Below are 21,456 nucleotides of genomic sequence, written 5' to 3'. Positions count from 1 at the left end.
TTTAGCATTACCTTTGTAATACAAAACACATAACTGGCTCTTGGTCTCAGGCATAGCATGAAACAAGGAAATTCTATTTGAGAACAGTAAGTCCAGAAAAATTTGGTCAGGCAAATACCCTAAGCATACAATTTCATATATATATATTTATATACACACAAACAGAGTTGCATGTTTCCATACACCTTTTTAAAATGATACTTTCCTAATATAGAATCAGAACAGAAATTCAAGAGTATTTTGAAACAGCAGTCTGTTAGTGTTGTATGAAAACTTAAGCACTAGTAAAGGTTTACTAGCATGCTCATGGGCTATTCAGTGTAGAAATTGCCACTTTTTTGGGCCTAAGGAAGAGAAGCCAATATTTCTAATCAGCTAGCAATCACCCTGCATAATGTACAACTGAAGTGAACAAAGTCTCTTCAAGAATTCCAAGAATTCTAGCCCTGGTCTGCATCACAGTGCCAGCACTTCCACCAGGAACTTCTTTAAAAACCACGCACTTTAAAGAAATTAATGATGCTAGACATCACAAGGGGTTGAAAAATAAATGCCTGGAAATGCCTGAAAAGAAATGCTGAAAAATAAATGCCACATGGGATAACAGAACATCAGCACCACAAACCTTGTGCAAATTTGCCCTGAAGAGAAGCTAACAGGCAGAAAGTTTATAAAAATAGCGGGGTGCATTGAGTTGCAGAACCATATTCCATGGGGAGTCAGGAAAGCAGTCCTGCTTCAAACATATTTGAAAGACAGTCTAGTTGGACAGGCCTCCTCCAGCCAGTGGCCTCACCAAAATCTTTAAGGCCAGTGAGAATTCCTTAGTCCCCCACAGGGCTGTTACTCAGCATTGTAAAGCTCCTGTGTGTGTCTGTGGAGGAAATAAAACAATTTTATGTGAAGACACACAGCATTGAAGCCATGGGAGAAAACTGAGGCCACTTTTCAGGCCACCGAGCTTTGAGCTTTGCCATTTGTCGAGGCACTGAGGGGTGGCACAGACCAAAATTTGCATCCAGAGAAGCAGCCAGGAGCTTTGCTGCTGCTTCCATGGGGCCATCCCCTCACCCAGAGGTCTGTCCTGAGAGGGATCAACCCTCCCTCGGTTCCCTTTTGAGTCCAGGCATTTCCCTCTGTCTGCCCCTGCTTCTCTGACTATCAGGAACAGAAATAGAGTTATTTACATTCTCTCTTCAGCCAGCTCTCTTTCATTTAAATAGACTTTAACATGAGCTGTGGTAGAATTGTTTTGTGAAAAAAAAAAAAAAAGGTAAGAAATACACGCATAAGACAATTTTCTACATAATTTTATGCATTATATTTTTCAAGGCTTGGATTGTTTTTTTCAAACTTTCTTGTTTATGCAATAGCTGTATGTTGACAAAGTTCAAATCTCCATGGTTTTACCTGGAATTGCTTCAGGTTTTACTAAACAGCCAGTTTCATCACATACAAGGAAAGACACGAATAGCAAGAAAAAAAATCTATGCAAGTTGGGGAAATTTCAGCATTTCCATTCATGTCATGATCTGATTTATCTGACTGACTGGGGGATCCACCTGTTGTGCTGAGATGTTTTCCAGCAGTAATGACTATAATGAGCTTTTTGTAAGCTTCTTTTAATTCCCAACATATTTCTTTCCTGGTTCTGCAAATATAAACTTTGATTTCTAATTCTTATTTTATAATCAGTGAATGCTACATCCCAGGCATCACAATAATACAAACAAATACTCATAATGACCATCTTGGAGGTCAAAAAAAAAAGCTGTGTTTTCTGAACATGTTACACACCACTGCATGAATGATGGCTGAAATTCTCAAATTCTACCCAGAGCAGTACCACACCAAAACCCCCACAGTGTACCCCAGCAAAGTGCAGGAGCCACAGAGTACAGCAGATCAAATCACCCTTCCCAGGATTTCCAACAATCCCAGCAGTGAATTTAGAACTTGCCTGTTTCCAGCCTCAGAACCTGCAGTCACCTCACATGCCACAACAATAGTAGCCTACCAAGTTACCTCCTGTGTAAGGAGGTTAAAAAAAAGCCATAAATCAGCCTTTTCTCCACCTGATAATCATACAGTGAGGTACAGCATTATCACATTGCTCCTCAGGAGCGTCCCTGTTCACACCGCAGAGTTACAATTGAAAGCAAAACCATAAGTGAGGGTATGTGAGCAAACCTCTCTACACAATAGCTTCCCATCAAAGGTAAAACTAGACATCATTATTCTTGCAGTGAAATATAACCACTCCTAGGGAAAGGAAAGGGGGTGAAAAAGAGTTTCAGAAAGGCACACATTTGATAGCACAGAGCAGTGTGAAAGAACGATTGAGCCAGGAAATTATTCTTTTTACCAGGGTACTTCCATAGTTTAGGCATTTATGTATTTTATATCTTACACCCCTGAAGATAGAAAAATTAAGATTGGTCCAGGGCTGAGCAGCAGACTGTTTAAAATACCAGATTAAATAGTTTACATTCCTCTCTCTTAACTGATAAGTTTGTACCTTATATGTAGGTTAGCATAAATTTTGGAAAGGTATCAATATTGTATTGTTATGCATACACATTATAATTTTTAACTAGGTTTTGAAGTTGAACAGATTCGTGACATCAATAAAAATTTGAATATTTTATTCTACCATTTTTTTTCTCCCAATATCAGCATATGAATTATACAGTTGAATTTAACAGACAACCTCTGAGGAGACCATTAACTCAAACATTCTTGCAGCAATTAGCTTTCATCTGCTATGGATCAATTTTCAGCATTTTCTCTTTGAAGTGGTAGTAAGTGCCAAACTAAAGACGAATCGCAGCCAAGAAAAAACTTTTTTAAGAAAAGCAGATGCCAGGCAAAAAGAGCTTTCTTTTTTTAAACCCCAAAACGCTTCTGGATGATCCCGCATCGCCTTCGTCTCCCGCAGGCTGCTCTGCCAGAGGCAGGTCTTGGCTGCCCAGTTTGTGCCGATGCTTGCACGGGATTTGTCTGCTCCGTGTCCGGGATAATGGGGAAGCATCCATTCCCACTTTAAAAAGTATTATTCATTCCCACTTTAAAAAGTGTTAACCAATCCCCTTTAAAACCCCCAAGCGCGGCGAGTCAGGTTAATGGGTGGGGTAGTTTTTGCCACTTGAAGTCCCCAGCTGGTATTGAGCTGTTGAAAAACTACTTAAATAATCAGGCTTTTCCTAACCCGGCTTCTTTTGGTGGTGCTGATTGCTCTCCGTAATGACTTTAAAGGTACCACCCGAATTCTCAAGGGTGTAATTAGTAGGTGAGTGTCCCTTCCTGAACATCAGGTCCGGGATTTTTACTGATCATCTCCCAGCTAAAGCTAGCAATTTAGCAGTGATTTATGAGGACCCCTCCCGTTTCCTTTGTTATAGGCAGAAGAGTAAATCCGGAGGGATCAGTGAGCTCTGAAGCATGTCCCGTGTGCTCTACTTCAATACTTTGATTCCTGAATTAGTGGAAACACCGTAGTGTATACACTTACATGATTTTGCTGCATCAGATTTATCATGGGTATCTAAATGTTAAATTATTAAGATGACAAATATTCAGATTCTTCTGTACTCCTGAATACGAAATTACCCATATCCAGAGCAGCACCAGGCTTACATCTGCTGTGGGCAGGAAGTATTTCATTGTATATCCTCATGACCTGCAGACTGGTACAGAATTATTTTCCACTCTAATTACAGTTCCACTGTCATCACTGACAAGAAAGGAAATGGTTTCAAGTTCCTTTATCTAAAATTTCACTCCAGGCTGCCAGATAAATACATTTTCCAAACTCAAGTCTCTTAGCTGAGACATGAAAGAGTCAGTGAAATACAACATGTGCTACATTGGTTGTGAGATATTTTGCCAGGAGAGATGTTCTTTCAGAGCCATTACTTATTGCACAAAACTATGAATTGGTTCTCTCAAGAAACAGCATTTCTCGTGCACTTCACAGCAAGAGGAGAGAATAGTCCCTGATGGATAATCACCTTCCCTCTCATCTTACACACTCACTCTTTGCCAGCAAGGGCAGCAGCAATGCAAACCACCAGGCTTGCTTTAGAAAAAAACCCAGTTACCAGCTGCCCTCCAGCTCAGTGCAGTAGCACCAGGATGTGCTAAAAAAGGTCCACCACAAAAACCTTCTATCAGGACAGGAAGAAGCAGTGAGTTGCCAGCTTTTGTCCTTCCTGAAGGAGCCTTCAGCATTCCAGGATCTCAAATGGTAAATGAGAAGCATCCATGGTACCACAGAGCTGCAGACCATCAAAACGTTATTTTTCAGTGCTTGGGCTTTTAAATTATTTCTGTTATTATTTTTCACACTTGCCTTCCTCCTAGCACATCCCCTCCCCTCTCTGTCCCCGGGGACTGGTGGCCATGCTGCGGGCAGCCACTAGAGGATGCTCCCAGGGACTTGGGTGGTGGCAGCAGCAGGTCTGGTTGACAGGGAAGAGAAAATCCTCCCAGTCCCTCTTCTGGGGTTGCTCCTTTCTCCCCTGCAGCATTAGCACCCACGCCCTCCCACTCCTGCAGGAACATTTTCGCTTGCCTGGCACCGCTGAGTGCCCCAAGGAGGAGGCGGCAGCCGCAGGAGGGGACGTGTCCTCCCCTCTGCCCAGCCTGAAAGCAGAGCCAGCTGAGGTCCTTCGGCAGAGCCAGAGGACCCCCGGGACGCCTCCCTTGCACTCAGATACATCTCCAAGGTCCCTCTCCAGCTGCTGAGTTGAATTCCTCCCTGATGTAAGCTCCCGGGTGGGTCTCCTTGGGCAGCCCTGCTCCCCGCCCTAGCCCGGCGATTATCCAGTAAGCTGCTCATGCCAGCTCACTTTTTATAAAAGCACCTCTAGATTTCAGCCCAGGGTTTATTTATTGAGTTTCTCTGCACTTTTCCTTTCTCCCGCTCTCCTGCCAAGACCCAGAGTTGTACAAGCCCTGGAAGTAAACAGAAAATGCCAAGCTTAGTTGTTTTAGGTCACCATAAACTACACGCTTATCTGCTTTCAGAATACATAAGCCACGGGATATCATCTCAAGTCAACACAGAAGGATAAGGACTAGAATGTAGGTCTGGCTGTAGATACAAATATATTGGGATCATGGTGGGGAAGTGTATGTTTGTATACAAGCAGCCTTTTTAAATCTTTTTTTAAAAGCCCTCTTCCTTTTCCCTCACAGGTTCCATATTCTTCTGGCAACAAAGAACTTTTTATATCTCTGGGGTTTCATATTCCATCCAGCAGCCTATCATAGGAGAGCACAAATCTACTAAATAGTAAAATGAGGGATTACTTCCACTCATCTGTTGACAGACATTTCTCCAAATTGGATCAAATGATTAAAGGTATTAGAATGACGTCTTGCAGATCCAGATCAAATCATTTGAAACCTTGAGAGTGTTTCTCCTTTGCTTGGAAGAAACCACCAGAAATAGTTGTAGGTGCTAATTGCCCATTATTCTCACTAATGTGACATTGTTAATTGGGACCTTTGAATATTTTACTTACTTGAATCCTAACCCGGGGTCTTCAAGATGGAAGGACTGTGCAGCAGCTTGCTTCCCAACGTGCTCTTTGGGATCTCTTCCAGCGCCTGAATGGTTCTGCCTCCAGTTGCTTACGCTGACAAGAGGGGTCCAGGCTGTGAAATCTTCCAACATCTCCCACTACAAAGATGGCACTTCTGAAAGTCAAATTCAATCAGAAGAAACGGGTAAAACTAGCACAGGGACTATGGCTCATGAACTGGTTTTCGGTGTTCGCTGGAATCCTTGTTTTTAGCATGGGATTGTTCCTCAAAATTGAGCTCCGGAAGCGAAGCGAAGTGATGGACAATTCTGAAAGCCATTTTGTGCCCAATTCTTTGATATTGATGGGTATATTATCCTGCGCCTTCAATGGTTTTGCTGGAAAAATTTGTTACGATTCTCTGGATCCCGCTAAATTTGCCAAGTGGAAGCCTTTGCTGAAACCATACCTGGCACTATGCTGCGTCTTTAACATGCTCATTTTCTTCGTGGCTCTGATTTGCTTTCTCATGAGGGGCTCTCTGGAGAGCACCCTGGCCCAGGGGCTCAAGAACGGCATGAAGTTCTACCGGGACACGGACACCCCCGGAAGATGCTTCATGAAGAAGACCATCGACATGCTCCAGATTGAGTTCAAGTGCTGTGGCAACAACGGCTACAAAGATTGGTTCGAAATCCAGTGGATCAGCAACAGATATCTGGACTTCAGCTCCAAAGAAGTGAAAGAGTAAGTGACCTGGTGGGGTTTGTACCACGTAGTGTCGATGTTTGATCAGTGCTGTCCTCAAGTGCCAACAGGCGCTGACTGGAAGGGGGTCTGTGTAAAATGGGGTCTTGTGTAATAAAGCATCCCAAATGACCAGCTGGATTGCTTCCTCCCCTGACAAATTCCTCCAAAGTCATCCATAACATAAAATAAAAAGCACCAAAATACAATTCCCACTCTCACCCAGCGTGATATAAACAGGCTAAATAGTTTTTACTGTCTTTTACTGCTTTATAAACCCATTACCTTAAGCCACACTCCCAAAATAAACAGGAAAGTATCAGAACTTTACTAATCCATAAGCAGATGTCAATGTAATTTATTAATTTCCTAAAAAAATAATTCCCTGGAGATATACTGTTGATACCACTTTTAAAACTCCACTTATGTATTGGCAGCTAATCAGCTGCATGGAAAAAAATAGAGGCAAAACCACTTTACCAATAATTCACGTCTTTCAGATCTTTAAGATTTAGGATTTTATTTTTATATTCACTCAATGGATTGCTTCAGCGCTGCAATAATATTGAGCATCAATTGGTGTTCCTAGCTTTAGACAGTGGCCCTTGTAGCCATATGTATTTTAAGTTCTGTCCTGTGCCTGATTTTTTAAAACCTCACATGAAAGCAGCACTAGTTTATTGTTTCTGTACAAACCAGATCAGGTTGTTGACCAGAAACACCTTAATGGCTTTGATGTCAGTACCCAAAGAGGCAGTAATCCTAAAATCAGGTTAGGTGCAGTAAGCTCAAGCAGAAAATAAACATGAGAACAAAATGAACTTTTGAAATTAAAAAAGTAGTATTAGGCATAAATATCCACAACCTTTTAAAAATTAAGCGCTGGGAAAAGAAATGGTTATTCTGGGTTCCTTGGGAACATAATTCATTAATGTTTATGCTCTGTGGTTGCATAATGGGTCCTGTAAACTGGAAGCAATCTGCCTTTTAAATATACTGCCTGTATTAAAAACGTCTGAAGTAATTTTGAAAAAAAGCTTTGTGTATCTCTTGGGATCTCTTGGGATCCCTGCCTGACTTTGTAAATGGTATTTCACTTGTGTGTGTCTCTCTGCATGTTCTTTTGACTTGTTGGGTGGTCTGGTTATTTTTGCAGTTCTGAATGAGGACTTTTTTTAGTGAAAACTGTTACAGATTTAACCCATAGCATGGCAGGATGTTATAACAAATACATTCACCATTGAATAAGGGGGTGTTTCTATTGCAAAGGTATGCACATGGATATAAATAACTACTTGAAAAAACCTTGCCAGCATTATATGGAGATTTGAGAGCTGTAGCTTAATCCAGCAGCAGTGGAAGGGCAAGGGACAGAGGGAAAACAGGGTTATACTGTCCTTAATAACTGATGCCTTGTTTGAGACTGAGACTCAGGGTAATTTCTTTGTACTACTGAGGCAGGAACTAGGGCATCAAAAATCTACAAATGGATTTTAGTGAATTCAAGGCTTGTACTATGTGGTGGTGCACAATCTCTGCTCCCATTCCCACAATCTCTGCTCCCATTCCTGGTAGGATAGTCTGGCCCCTTTGAAGCCAATAGTAAAGTTCTTCTTAGTTCCAAGGAAGGAGGGAATCTGTCCCCCACAGTGGGATTTTTATATTATTTGTAGAGCGAAGGCCTGATCCAATATCCAATCTCTCTGAAACTGGTGGAGCATTTACACATGAATGGGAATTAGACCCAATCCAGAGCACTCTTTACATTTAGGGAGAAAACCCCAGCTGTGTTTGCTGTTTATATTTAGGTCATGATTGCAAAGTTGAATTTCCCTTCACCAGGTTGTTGGAACCACCTCTCTCTATGAAACAATTTTAAAATATCCATATAGAAAGCTAAAAGGGATGCTCAGATTTTTTTTTTTTTTTTTTTTTTTTTTTTTTTTGGCTCTCTGCACCACTGGGACTCCCCATTCTGTGATTTTCTAAGCAAAATGGCTTGTTTTAAAACTGCAGTCCTTTTATTATAGATTTTTGCAGAGTCAGTGGAACTATTTGCCTTCTAAGTTATCTTGCATCTAAACATCTCCTAAGACACCAGGCTAAATGACTGTTTACAGAGAACAACCACAGTGTCAGATGAACAATAGTTGGGGAGCTCCTGCAAGAACTTTGGAAATTTTGCAACATCCTGTTGCTGAAACACATTTCATGTTTTCAATACTGGCTGCCTTCCCAAGCCAAGAATAAATACACAACCCCTCCCTGTAGATATTATCATCAAAAAGAAGCTATTAAGTTTGCTGGATCAATGGGTATAGTGGGTTCCAAGGCTGTTCTGAGTTTTTTTCCAAGTTTAGGTCAGCTCCAGCACCTCTCTTCCAGTCCTAACTATGCTGCGATCACTCTTTTCTGACTGCCCCTCCTGAATTCTCTCAGCCATTCACTTTTGTTAAAAATCAATTTCTTTGAAGAAATGACACCAGAAGGAAAGAAATTACACCAGTGTAGCCTTGACATAGAAAAGGATTTCAGAGAGAAAGGACACCCTGGACCAACACCGCTATGCGAACAAGGGGACACAGAGAAAAGGCATGGTGGAAAACCCTCTTTGCCCTTGATTTCCTTCTTTGTGCAGATTTGCTCGTGGATATTTGTGTGTGTGTCTGTATGTCTGTGTGTGTGTGTCTGTCTGTCTGTGTGTGTATTCACATCCCTTCTGCCCTTGCCTGCAGCCGGATCAAAAGCAACGTGGACGGGAGGTACCTGGTGGACGGCGTCCCCTTCAGCTGCTGCAACCCCAGCTCCCCCAGGCCCTGCATCCAGTACCAGGTCACCAACAACTCTGCCCACTACAGCTACGACTACCAAACCGAGGAGCTCAACCTGTGGCGCCGCGGCTGCCGGGAAGCGCTGCTCAACTACTACAGTGGCATGATGAGCTCCATGGGCGCCGTCATCCTCCTCGTCTGGCTCTTCGAGGTAACCCCTGCCCCCAGATACGCTGCACTGACGGGCCAGCTCTGCAGGAGCCTGGGCTTCTGAGTGAAAAGCAAATCTGTTTAAATTCAATTTCCTCACCGTTAGGCTGAGAAAATATCTGATAGCTGAGGAAAGGTGGAAAGGTCCCGGGTTGGAAACAGAGGTGGAGGGGTGTGGGATCACAGACACCTCTTAGCAGGGCACAGAGCCTCGAGAATCCCACAGCAAGAGGGGGAAAAGGGAGGGATTTTCTCTCAAAGGCAAGGTGCTGAGCAGGGAAGAGAGTGCAAGGGCTCTGCTGTCCAGATGCATTAATTTTACGCGTGTCACCATTTGTGGGGAACGAGAAATACAAAAAAGCAGCACATCAGAAAGATGTGACAGTAATTAGTGGGACAGAAAATGCAGTTAAAGGTTTTACACCCCAAACAAAATAAGGCTTTAAGTCACACACAGTGGAACAATTTCAAGGCATTTGGTCAGAAAAAGTGGTTTAGGTGGGGCAAGTGGATTAAATTAATTTTATTCTGCTTCCCAAAACCACGACACAAATGCAAACAGGGCACTGCCCGGGGCAGGTGTCTGTGGGCACCATAACCCAAAGTGCAGCTTGGCTGATAAAATACTGTTCATGCAATGCAATGAATCCCCAGCCCCTGGGAGAAGGCCAGTTTTCTAGCCAGGGTGTTTAACCAGCACTAATGCTCGGGGAGCGTGGGCTGGCAGTGGCACGAGGGCTGGAACGTGAGGTGCTGGATGTGGAGATCAGGCAGGACCTGCTGGTAAAAGGAAGGGTGCAGCTCCCTGGGGTGCAGCAGATCCTTTCCTATCCTTGGAATGGCTGCTGCAAATGGCATTGCCTAATTTAAATGATTCAGCTGCCTTTTAAAAAATTTAGATCGATGCAAATTTTAAAAAGATGAGTTACATTTTGATACAAGCACTGGCCTACAGCCTTCCAGGAATGAAGATGCTTTTTAGAAAATAAACACCTACCTAAATCTGTGAACTGAAAAAAAAATCATGAAGTTACTCCATGTTGCATTGTTTTAAAAATAACTGCTCCGAACTGCAGAGAAATGTATTACCTCTTTGCACTGTTATTCTGGCAAGAAAAAAAAGAGAAGGTCTTTATTTTAACCCAGATTCAAGTGCAGAGCTCTGAAGAGAGGGGAATTTCAACTGTATTAGAAAGTCAAAGAAATTGAAAAACTCAGGGGAAAAATGCACAAAAATACCAATGCCAGCTTCAAAAAATCATGACTAGGAACCTGTAACATACTTCTGCTAACTTGCAAGAGATTAATGACAGTGATATGTTAACATTAATAGCAGTAATAAAAATGCAGTATTTTATGTCTAACTCTTCAAATGAAGGGTATTTTCAAATGAAGGGTATTTTTTTCAGCCTGTGGCATAATGAGAAATAAGATCTTCTTTTCTTTGTCTTTTTCAAAATAGAAGGTAAGGCTTTTTTTCAGGCAATCAGAGAACATTTAGGGCAAAACTTGAAAGAAACAACATGATCCTGGGTTACAATAACTTGCCCTCCTGAATATTTATTACTTGAATGATATTCTACCATAAAGGGACCAGATTTGGGTCTGAAATTCCCTTTGGTTTTAAGGCAAACTTTGAAGGAAGGAAATAGGCATTAATTTAGTCTCCCTTGAAATATAACAACTTCCTGTAAATTCCAGTCAGGGTAGGAAACAATTTTATGCTGAGCAGGAGGGCAGCAGAGGTTCCAGCTCCTGGCCAAGGTAAGTGTGGGTCTGAGCAGGGTGAGCCCAGGGGCAGTGGTTGTGCTGGCTCTGTGTTTCTCATTTCCACTTTGGCTTCCTGGGAAGGGACAGAAAAGTGAAAAAGCAAAATCCTGGGTTGCTTGACACCTGCAGCCACCATGGACTCAAACCAGGTGCTTCTCCAACAAAGCCTTTCTGGGGGCTGTGGACGACTCTTCCAGCTGGGTTGCTGGAATTGAGATGTGGGAAGGACATGGAGAGGAAATACTAATCACAGCTGTTATTCTGAGCTGTAGAGAAAGGTAACACGCCAAACAGGCACAGGGACCCCAGGGAAGGCCATCTCCGTTTCACTTTTCTACATTAGGCACAAGGAAGAATGAACCTATTTTGAAACATCAAAACTTCTATTTGAAAAGAATGCTAATATCTAGAAGCTTCTTTTCCTAACAAAAGCTGTAGACTTCCCATGTGTGACAACCAGTCATGAGGATGACAAAAAAAGATCACACCCTGCTCTGGCTAAGCCGCCTCAGGCTAAACCCTGGCAAACAGATGGGCTTCTCTGCAGAAGGTCAAGAAGAGCATGCCTGGATGTCTCCTTGACCTGCCTCAGACAGCAAAAAGGAAAAGAGGGGTTCAAGGGTGCCCTGAATAAATCATTTCAAAAGGAATAGAGAGCTGAGGCTGGTTCCTAAGCTGCTCCAGGTCCTTCACTTGTGCAAACATGTGGATCTCGATAGGTCACAGCTGCCACGATAGCCGAGACCCTGGGATTCACCTCCCATGTGCCACAGCCCGGAGCCAGGCTGAGCTCCAGGAGAGCACTGGGACATTCACAGGAGGCACATTGCATGTCCTGTGCTGGAGAGTAAACTCTCTGAGGCATTAACAGTAGGGGTGAACTCCTGGTGATCTCCAAAACCAGCCCACAGGCAGCAGGGACCCTCCAGACAGGCACAGTTGGCACTGCTGGCCCAGCTGGAGAGGCTGAACGTGCAGGGGATCCACCAGCCCAGCCCTGCAGCCACAGCCCTGCAGAAACACTGTGCCTGTATTCTTCCTGGCACTTTAAAGTTGCTGTAAAATGACAAGAGCTCCCATGACAGGGAAATCATCTCTCAGCAAGACTGGCCTCGCTCTGGGGCTCTGACAGCACAGGCTTCTGTGCTGGATTGTGGTTAAGCTCAAATCTACAACTCACAGCCTGGTTAAGGCTGGAGGTTTAGCTGTGGCCTCCCGAGGGCTGAGCAGAGGGGAAGAAGGATCACATGCCTCAACCTGCTGGCAATTATTCCTCTAATGCAGCCAAGGATATCGTTTTCCCACTTTGCCACAAGGGCTCATTGTTGGCTCAGGGACAGCTTGGTGTCACCCAGAGTCCCAAGGCCCTTTGCTGCCAAGCTGCTGCCAGCCAGCCACCCCCAGCACGTGCACGGGGTTATGCTTCCCTGGTGCAAGATTTCAGCTAAACTGGTGGTCCCAGACTCTCTGTGATCATACAGGAGATAGACTAATTTACCAGATACTTGTCTCAAACTTCCTGGGCTCTCTTCTCATCTGCCACAGAAGGCAGGTGCAGAGCAGTGGAGGTTACAAGGAGACAGACATTTTGCATTGCTTTTAAGGAATCTCAGCTTCAGGGACTCAAAATTTTGCTTATAAAGGTTTTTAAGAGAAAAAAGTCTTAAACTAAGAGAAAATGTCACAAAATCTCTTACAATGATGGGTCAGATGCTTAGTGCTGCACAAGCACCTTCCTTTTTAAAAGCATTATAATATTTGGTGACTTAGAGCTATCCAGGAAGCCAGTCCACCTACTTTGGCTGCCAAACGGGGCACTTGGCAAGTCAATCACAAAACAAAGCCCCTGGTGACGTGCACCAGAGGTAGCACAAGTAGAAAGCAATGTGGAGGCCATTTCCTGCATCCAGCCCTGTTTATCTGCACTTGCAACAGCCATTGATTTCAAAGATATCAGCCCCATGAGTGAGAGCAGCAAAACTGGGACTCAGAGTAGAAGGAAGATGTCAAAGGCTTTAAATCTAACATGATGGGATTTGTCACTTGTTGTGACTTTTATAGAATAGTGCTTTAACTGATTTAAGTCATCATATTATTGGCTAGATGAGACTATTTCCAGACTCAGAGCCACTAGAAGCCTCCTTAGTGACCAAAGTGTGGCTAGTCATACATTCCTGTGTTAAGCAGTATGAACATTTGCCTTTGGATATGGAAGTATTTGGTGAAACTTGTTTGTTGGACCAATGTTTTTCCTGTTCTGATCTTGAGTGAAGGCAGAGAAATATGAACATCTTCAAATGTTGATAGTAGACAAGTGTAGCTTTAGTCTTCCACGAGTTTGGAGACACTGATCATACACAAGTAGGATGACCACAGCTGACAGGCTGATGGATGGCCCATGGAAGCTCATGCTTGGGTAGTGCCTCGAGTCCAAAAGCCAGATGTGAATTCTGCCACTGGCCTTGCCATGTGGCTGAATCCCATCTTCAAACCTGCCAGCCTCTTTAGCCATCAGGCTTGAGGAGGACCAAAGGTAATCAGTTCCTTGGGAAACTGGATAGTGTGACAGAGGCATCCTACTTCCCTTAGAGAACAAATCCTGTTAGGTCCAGACAGCAGTAGGAGTTCTCCAACTGAGCTTTACCCAGCATGTGAAGGACCAAACCAATCTTACTGCTGCCTCATCCCAACCACCAGCTCTACCATGTCACCAGGCTGCCTCTTCTGGGAGCTGCTCTTCTGTCCTTCTCTGCTTCACTCATCAATCACTTTCTTCACAAGCACCACAAGGGTGAGGTCAGATTGTTCTGAACAGTGTTAGAAGGCAGGAGACTGGCTAAAACCCACTTTCTCTCTGGAGGCAGGTGCAGGGTGTTGTCAGTGTCAGCAGCGTTACACAGTACAGTAGAAAAAATCTCAGTCAGGACTGCTGGGACTAGTTAATATTTAATCAGAAATATAAAATTTGTTTTAGGTGGAACCCAGGAGAGATCACCTGCTGCCTTGGTTTCCTTATTTGCACATACCTATATTAAAACAAAATCGGAATCTGAAGCAGACAAACTAATGGCTCAAATCCTAACTCTGCTCCATTCTGCAGAGACCCTGATTCATTAATATCTCCTTGATCAGCTTAATATACTCACCAAACATATTAAGGTCAATGCAAAGTCAAAATATTTAGCTAAAACGAAGTGGGTGGTGGCCAAGGACGGTGTTGCACAGCCAAACTGCCTTGTGGACATGCAGCACAGGGCAGCCAGGGATGCATTAAAGCTTCCCGGGAAGGCACCGACACTGACGGGCTCGAGGAGGGGCCCCTCGGGCACGCGGCCCCCCGGAGCAGCAGCCCAGGCTGCCCCAGCAGGGACAGGGAGGGGGACAGGAGTGTCCAGGGCTGGCTGACGCTCTCTGCCTTTCCCGTTGCGTGGCACAGATGTCGGTGATGGTTGGCTTGCGCCTCCTGCACACCTCCCTGGAAAGCATCGCCAACCCCGAAGACCCCGAATGCGAAAGCGAAGGGTGGGTCCTGGAGAACAGCCTGAAGGACACTTTCAAATCTGCGCTGGAGAACTTGAAAAAGCTGGGTAAGTTCAACCAGGTGGAAGCAGGAGCCGAAGGGGCCGAAGGAGAGGAAGGTGGGAAGACGCCAGCCATCACAACAGTCAGCTGAGCTGCTCATCCAGGTGGACTTTGTCTCAGAGAAAAGCAACACAAACTGAGAATTGTGAATGTATCTACGTTGTAAAAGCTATGTATCAACCACCAGAACACACATTTCTACGCATGTTCACTTTTGTACATGGGAACATACAACACAGTGCACCCTGGGATAAAACACTTATCCACAATGTGAGTACACCATATCCATATCCTTTTGGGAATATGACCCCAACTAGGACTTGCAATATTGACGTGTTCCCTTATCAGAGACAATTAGTTTAAGGAAAAAAAAATTTTAAAAAAAAGATTGCTGGCATCACATGGCTATCCATTCCATCCTATTTTGAAATTAAAAGTGGAATTTGAAAAGTTAATATTTTTTGCTCAAGTTGTTTCATCAGCATACTTTCTGTACTTCAGCTTTTAAGGACAAATAGATTGGGTTTCTGGAGAGTAACATGATAGAATTCAAAGAAGGAAGGATTTCCAGAATTGTATATAACTTAGTATACAGGTATTTTGACAAACCTCTCATATGTGATTTTTGTTAATGTGCTAAGCAATGGTATTTTCTGCTGTATTCTTAAGATGTACATAGAACAAGATGCAAATTTATGCTGAGAATTTATGTACTAAGCAAAAATTGTAATTTAATGAAGCATCCAAGCATCATAAAAACAACATTCAGGTAAGATTGAAGGGGTTTATTTCTCAGGGTTTTTTGCAGGCTTGTATCTTGAATGTATGTGTTGTAGACTAATGCTTCACCTTGTATTTAAATTCTTTGCAGAAGCATAGAAAATTCATCTTTTAGTGGGTGAAATCCAGGCTATGAGCATGTGCCAGTTATGGCTACTCTGGATATTTTACAGAGTATGTCATCTCATAACTTGCTACAGAATATTCAAGCCCAACTATTTTTAAGGCAAGAAAAAGGCAAACCCAAATCCAACCCACTTAGAACTCACACTTTAAGTATTTCTAGGGGCCTAGAAAGTGGATACCATTCATCCACAAATACATCAAGCCTCACCCTTCCAGGCCAGGGAAAACTAGGTTTCAAGCAAAGCCCAATGTACAAATTTTACTTTATCATTGATAGGGTGCTCCTCATTATATCTTTTAAATTCCCTTTTCAGGGAAGGCACATTTTGCATATGCTGCATCTCTCCATAATGTCATAGCTGGAGGATGTTGTTCTCAAGTTGAAATAAAACACGAAAAGAGTTTGCTGTGGCATGCAGCCTCTAATAAGGGAACAGAGCCTCATCTTGAATTTATTTTGCCAGATAATTTCAATTAAAGGGAAAGAAACCTGAGAGAACAAGCCCCAGCCCCCTGCACCAACGATTGCAGACACCTCAGTTCCTCCCTGCAAGCCAGGCACCACACTGACTTTTACCCTGGCTGTGCAAACCCTCTACTTCTCCAGTGTCCCTGGGAGAGGTTTCTCAGTGGGTCCCTTCTCCCTGGCTGGTGGCCGCCCCTCAAAGGGGACGTGTTTGCAGCTGTGTCACCACTGCACAGCCCACTGGTTTCCATTCTTAGTCACTTGTGCACTTGCCCCAGCAGCACTCAGCTCCTCCGGCTTCTGTCCCAATTCCTTCTAGGATGGACAGATCAGTTCAAGGCAGGACAAGCAGGGATCTGTCCGTACCTCATGCTGTAGTTTCCATCTCAGTGCCCAGGGTGTTTCAAGCCACCTGCACTCAAGGTTTGATTTTGACAGGTGTCTGTGGTGTCCTTTCACTTTCTCAAAGCTGGTCAAAGCTTTCAACTTTAGTTACGGTCATTAATTTAGTTACAATAATTAATTAAAAAGTCACTCTCCTCTTCTGTGCATTAGACTAGGACAAGGGCACTGACAAAAGGCCAACTTGCTACTCACCACAGCCTATCGTCTCTTGCTCTGCTGAGGGACAGAACTGCACGAGCCAGAGCAGCTCCTCCCTGCTCAGCAGGCCACCACTGGGGCCAGCTGCCCCATTAGAGAAGAACAGGATTGTGGATGGCACACGATGTGGCCACATGTACCAGAGAAGAGTTTTCAGAGGAGTCACATGTGGATAGGAGCTGTGTTACAAGGATTAATCACAGTCTTTCCTCGGGAGGCTTCAGCAAGCTGTGATCTATACCCATTATTTGACAAGACTGATTTTTCAGAGAGATCTAGATTTATTGCTGCCCTAGAAATCTGGCTTAGGACACTAATTTAGACAGGACTCTCCAATTTTTTGTGGTCTCTGTTTTTTATCAGATTATTGCTAAAGCAACATAACATATTTTCAAACCATTCTTTCAATGCCACACTGGAGAAGCCAGTTCCCAGAGCAATGGTATCAAGCAGGTAAAGAGACCATCTGAGACAGGTTTATGAAGAACAGTACTGGAACCAGGGAACAAAGAGTATATGGGCTAATGCTGTCTAAAATAAAGCCTCCTGGTTGATGAAGATCTTTGTGACATCTTATGATTACCACAAGATTGTAATATGAGTGCTTTGTACAATATCACATGTAATATATCACTCGTCCAATCTTACACATACTTACTTGTGATACTGCAAATGCTGTTCTAGATAAAGATATTTCTGCTGACTGCAAATGTAAATTTAGGTATTAAAATGTTATTGCAAGTAAAGATCTCTTTAAAGAAAATATTTAAATATATACAATTTAATACAGATTTCTTTAATTTGCATTACTGCTGACTTATTTCTTCCGAATTCATTTTTGGATCTGTTTTATGTGTTCCTATACATGGGAAGGTTTTCCCCGTCTCTATATAATGCTCTGAGAGAAAGCAAACATTCCTCTTTTCATGTGCCCAGCTAAGCTCAGGAGATGTGCAAGCAGACCCCCAAAGCACCTGCCTCTTACTAGAAACAGAATTTGCTGTGCTATTCTGATAGCATCTTCCTGTAGTACATAGGAATTAAAACATCTTCACAGCCATGAATGTGATGTTCTGGTCATGCTGAACCAGTGAAACCACTGGCATCCTCAGGGTCTTGGACAATCAGCTGGGTTTATAACCTCTTTTTCTCCCTCTGTTTAAATCTAACTTGCAATAGACATTCAAAAGAACACATTGTTCTTATTTTAAAGTCTAAAGCTCACAAAGTCAAATCTCCCTGCAGCAATCCGACGACTTCCAGAGCCGTGCCCTGATTTTCAAACTAATAAACTTCAGAAGGATGTGAACTTAATTCATGCAAACCAGGCCACTTCTTTTTAGGTACCTCCATATGGATTAGCAGCTTAAATTCAAGTACCCAGATCTCAGAGTCAGCCCAAGGCCTTGAAGTATCAACTCTTCAGAAATACCATTTTTAAGAGAATGACAAAAAGTGCATTATTTTACTAATGACATTTATTTGAAGGGACACAGAACATTGACTAAAGTGCTTTAAAGGAGGAAATATAAACAGCTTCCTTAAAGCTATTAGTTCCTAAGTAGCCTTAATACAATTGACAAGATTAGCCTCCATGCATTACATGGGCTTGGGCATTTGGTAATACCACACAAATGCAAGTGTGCAGCTTAGCAAAGAGCATGGGAATGCTATATCGGGCTCACAGGCACCACAGACCTCCTACCTGATGGGCTAGGAAGATTTTCAAGGCTGATATAAAAGAATCCCAGCAAAACAGTTCCTGATTTACACCCACCTTGCTTGTTTTGTGAAAGAAGCCAATGCTGTTCTTAGCATAATAAATGGAAAAAGGGGATGGATCGCAAATGCTTATTAAAAAAAAAAAAAAAAAGAAAGAGCATTATTAGAGATTAGTTAATTAAGAGATAAGGCCAGAAAAATAGAATGGAACCATGTGATAACAGCCCCCTGTGGGGAAGACACAGGCTTAGGCAAATTTATTTCTGGCAACAGCAATGCAGTTATCTCATATCTGAAGTCATGCCTACATGGAACATTTTCTGATTTATATCAGACCTATAGTTCAGTGAGTGACTGAAACACTGAAGTAGTAAAACACATCTCTCAAATCAGCTGCATTTGCTGTTCTCATGCCATTTCATAATATTTCCATTGGTATTTCTGAATCTGAATCCAAAGCACAGTTGTGAGGTGGGACAGCTGGAGGAAAGCCTGGCCTGGAGCTCAGCTTTGCAGACTCTCCATCACAGTCCCTGCAACACCCTGCCCTGGGGGACACCCCTTTCCCCTTTTTGCAGTTCCTCCCTAACATTTGGGAGGGCTCCACAGAGAAAGGCCAAGCAGGATTCCCACCTCCCATCAAAGCACATACAAACAACTACCCTTGCCTGATTGTTTCTAAGAGGATAGTCCATAAACCACGAGGGAGTACATTTCCACAGTTTGTTCTCAAAGCTCTCCAGAGCAACAGGTGATGCAGGAGTCAGAGGAACCAGTCAAACAGTGACACCAGGACCAAAGGACAGGTCTGCAGCCTGCCACCAGACTGATGCACACCCTCTGCACCAGGCAACCAAGCACCACATCCCTGGGCAAAACAGGGTAAAATATACCAACAAGGACAAGATGAATTCACAGCTTTGTATTAATTCATCTTTCATTAATTGCATGAATGAATTAAGAGCATAAACAAAATTGATTCTGTAATGTTGCTGTTGGCATATTTTAAGTAAATTCTGACAGTGTTTCTTGTTTTCACCCCAGAATGTTAAATGTAATTAGGACTTAAAATTCAAATTTATTCTCTACTTCTCAGGGTTGTTTTTTTTATTATTTTAGAGTATTTTAGATTATTTTTGAGATCAGGTAATATTAGAAATGGATCAAATGCATATCAGGAAACATTTTATTCAGGGAAAAACTTGCAGTGGTATGTCTAGATTTCAAATCATTACTATCACACCATATCCCTGACTCCAATGGGAGAAAACCACTTTTTGTCCCCTCCCTCTTTGCAAGGTGGCACTCACCAGGAGTGCTGCTTACACAAGTAGACATTCCCAGTGCCATACACCCTCCTCAAATACTTCACAGCCAGACCCAGGTCTCTGTCACTGGTGAAGGTCTACAAGTAGATCCCAAATCTCTGAGAGCAGGATTCAACCCCTTCCTTGTCTCATCACAACCACTGCTGATGCAGCCCTGGAATCCACGTGCACCTCAACAGCCATGCCTGGAGCAGGGCATCCCACCTTGAGCACCCACTGTGCTCCAGGGCAGTGAAGCAACTACATGAGGTCTTGGGTTTGCTGTCCTAAGTGGATGTTGCACCTTTCAGTGCCTGGATAGCTGCTCTTCCACATCTGCCCAACAATTTCAAAGGCTGCCCACACAGAAATGTTTGTCTCACACATGATGGCATTAGAAGCAGTTACCCCCAGCCTCCCAGCAGAACACTCCATGCTTCTGCATGCTCCAAATGATACACATGTTGCTAGTGTAGAGCATTTACCACTCCATTAGAAAAAAAACCTTCAAAATTCCTTGTTTTCAGCTCCATCCAGTTCAAGCTGACAGAGCGTATCCTAAAGACTGCATTACAAAGTAGTACAGAGAAAAAAAACCCTACAAAGTTCTTTGTTTCAGAGTTCATGCCATGCTCCAAGCTTTCAGCTATTAGAGCACTTTATGAATTACCAAAACCTGACCTGGAAGGAATTATCATATACACGAGATGCCTGACTAGTTCAACAGCATTAAGTAGATGCTTAGCAATTACTGCAGAATTTTTTTCTTCTTCTAGTGTGTTTGGTGCGAAATTGCACATTAATTCCAAGACACTGATACAATCACTGCAAAAAATACTCCAAGGCTTCTTGGAGCTGTCTTTACAGGGAGCAAACAGCACCTTTCTAATGCTGGCATCTCTAGTTAGAGGACACCAGTGAATTACATCAGTGAACACATTGCTGATCCCCTTGCCCTTGTTATTTTTATATAATCTTCTCTCCTATTCATTAACACACTTTACCATCCTCCACACTTAAGAGTATTGCAAGTACAGAAATATGTTTCACACGTTGTTCCTCAAATACATGGTTGATTTCAAATCAACACTTGGGTTTTATAAGTCACTAAAATATTCCGCAGTGGTCTGTACAGACACTTTCCCTAACCTGAGCTCAGCTGTCCCACCCTGCCCAGGGCTCTCTACCCAGTCTGGCTTTCCTTCCAGGATCCCACGCAAAGGACAAGCTGGAAAACTTACCACCTCCAAGCTCACGCTGTCTGAAAAGAGACTGTGAAAATATATATTCACAAACTGATGAAAAAGTAACATTTAATCATTGCTGTCATGGAGACGAAGATCAGTACTTGCCATTTCGTAGCTCCTACACCTGGCGCACTGCGAAACTCCTCATACTCTCCCTCTTCTTTTTTCCTCCAAGAGAGGAGTGCTTGACAAATCTCTCCATCAAAGATGTAAGATTTGGGCATCTAATGTTTGCATGCCAGGAGAGGGGGAAAGGTGGCAGAAGAGCAGGAGAAAAAAACCCAGGATGAATATGCAAAAGACTCAAGATAAAAATATGCAAAACAGTTTTTATCTGTGGAAAAAAGATTTGTAGAAGGAATGTTAAAACTGCCACGAATGAAGTATGAATAGAAACGTACATGTACGAAACAGCAGAAGAAATAACTGAGCAAGCCTTTAAAGAGCAGCATGTATGGATAACAAGGGATGTGACTGACAGCAATAAAGTGGGAAGATGCTGAGAAATGTGTTGTTTCCACCCAGCCCATGAAGCCTGAGCTCCAAATGGCCGGGGTACAGTCGCCTTCTCAGCAGCAGACCTGTGCTTTGACAACA

General features: G+C 43.1%; 2 protein-coding genes across 2 annotated transcripts in view; one reads left to right on the top strand and one right to left on the bottom strand.

The window, feature by feature from the left end:
- The window catches only part of BICRAL (BICRA like chromatin remodeling complex associated protein), a 72,967-nt gene extending 52,103 nt beyond the window's left edge, over positions 1–20,864 (bottom strand). Inside the window, exon 1 of the mRNA XM_077781899.1 lies at positions 20,854–20,864. The gene's annotated coding sequence lies outside the window, so the exon portion shown is untranslated. The remainder of the gene's footprint in view (positions 1–20,853) is intronic.
- On the top strand, positions 5,695–16,399 carry PRPH2 (peripherin 2). The gene is made up of 3 exons (XM_021547537.2): positions 5,695–6,275; positions 9,011–9,257; positions 14,463–16,399. Exons 1-3 carry the CDS (start codon positions 5,695–5,697, stop codon positions 14,697–14,699), a joined length of 1,065 nt encoding a protein of 354 aa, XP_021403212.1. The 3' UTR covers positions 14,700–16,399.
- Positions 20,865–21,456: the final 592 nt, after the last annotated feature.

Source organism: Lonchura striata, chromosome 3, assembly GCF_046129695.1.
Source record: "Lonchura striata isolate bLonStr1 chromosome 3, bLonStr1.mat, whole genome shotgun sequence".
Taxonomy (NCBI): domain Eukaryota; kingdom Metazoa; phylum Chordata; class Aves; order Passeriformes; family Estrildidae; genus Lonchura; species Lonchura striata.
This window is presented reverse-complemented; position numbering and strand designations above follow the sequence as displayed.

What these genes read in the sequence shown, in the direction of transcription:
- PRPH2 (XM_021547537.2), top strand. Translation starts at nt 5,695, where the DNA reads ATGGCACTTCTGAAAGTCAAATTCAATCAGAAGAAACGGGTAAAACTA. An exon ending in AGCTCCAAAGAAGTGAAAGA is followed by an intron (nt 6,276 to 9,010) that starts GTAAGTGACCTG and finishes CCTTGCCTGCAG; the next exon opens with CCGGATCAAAAGCAACGTGG. An exon ending in TCCTCGTCTGGCTCTTCGAG is followed by an intron (nt 9,258 to 14,462) that starts GTAACCCCTGCC and finishes TGCGTGGCACAG; the next exon opens with ATGTCGGTGATGGTTGGCTT.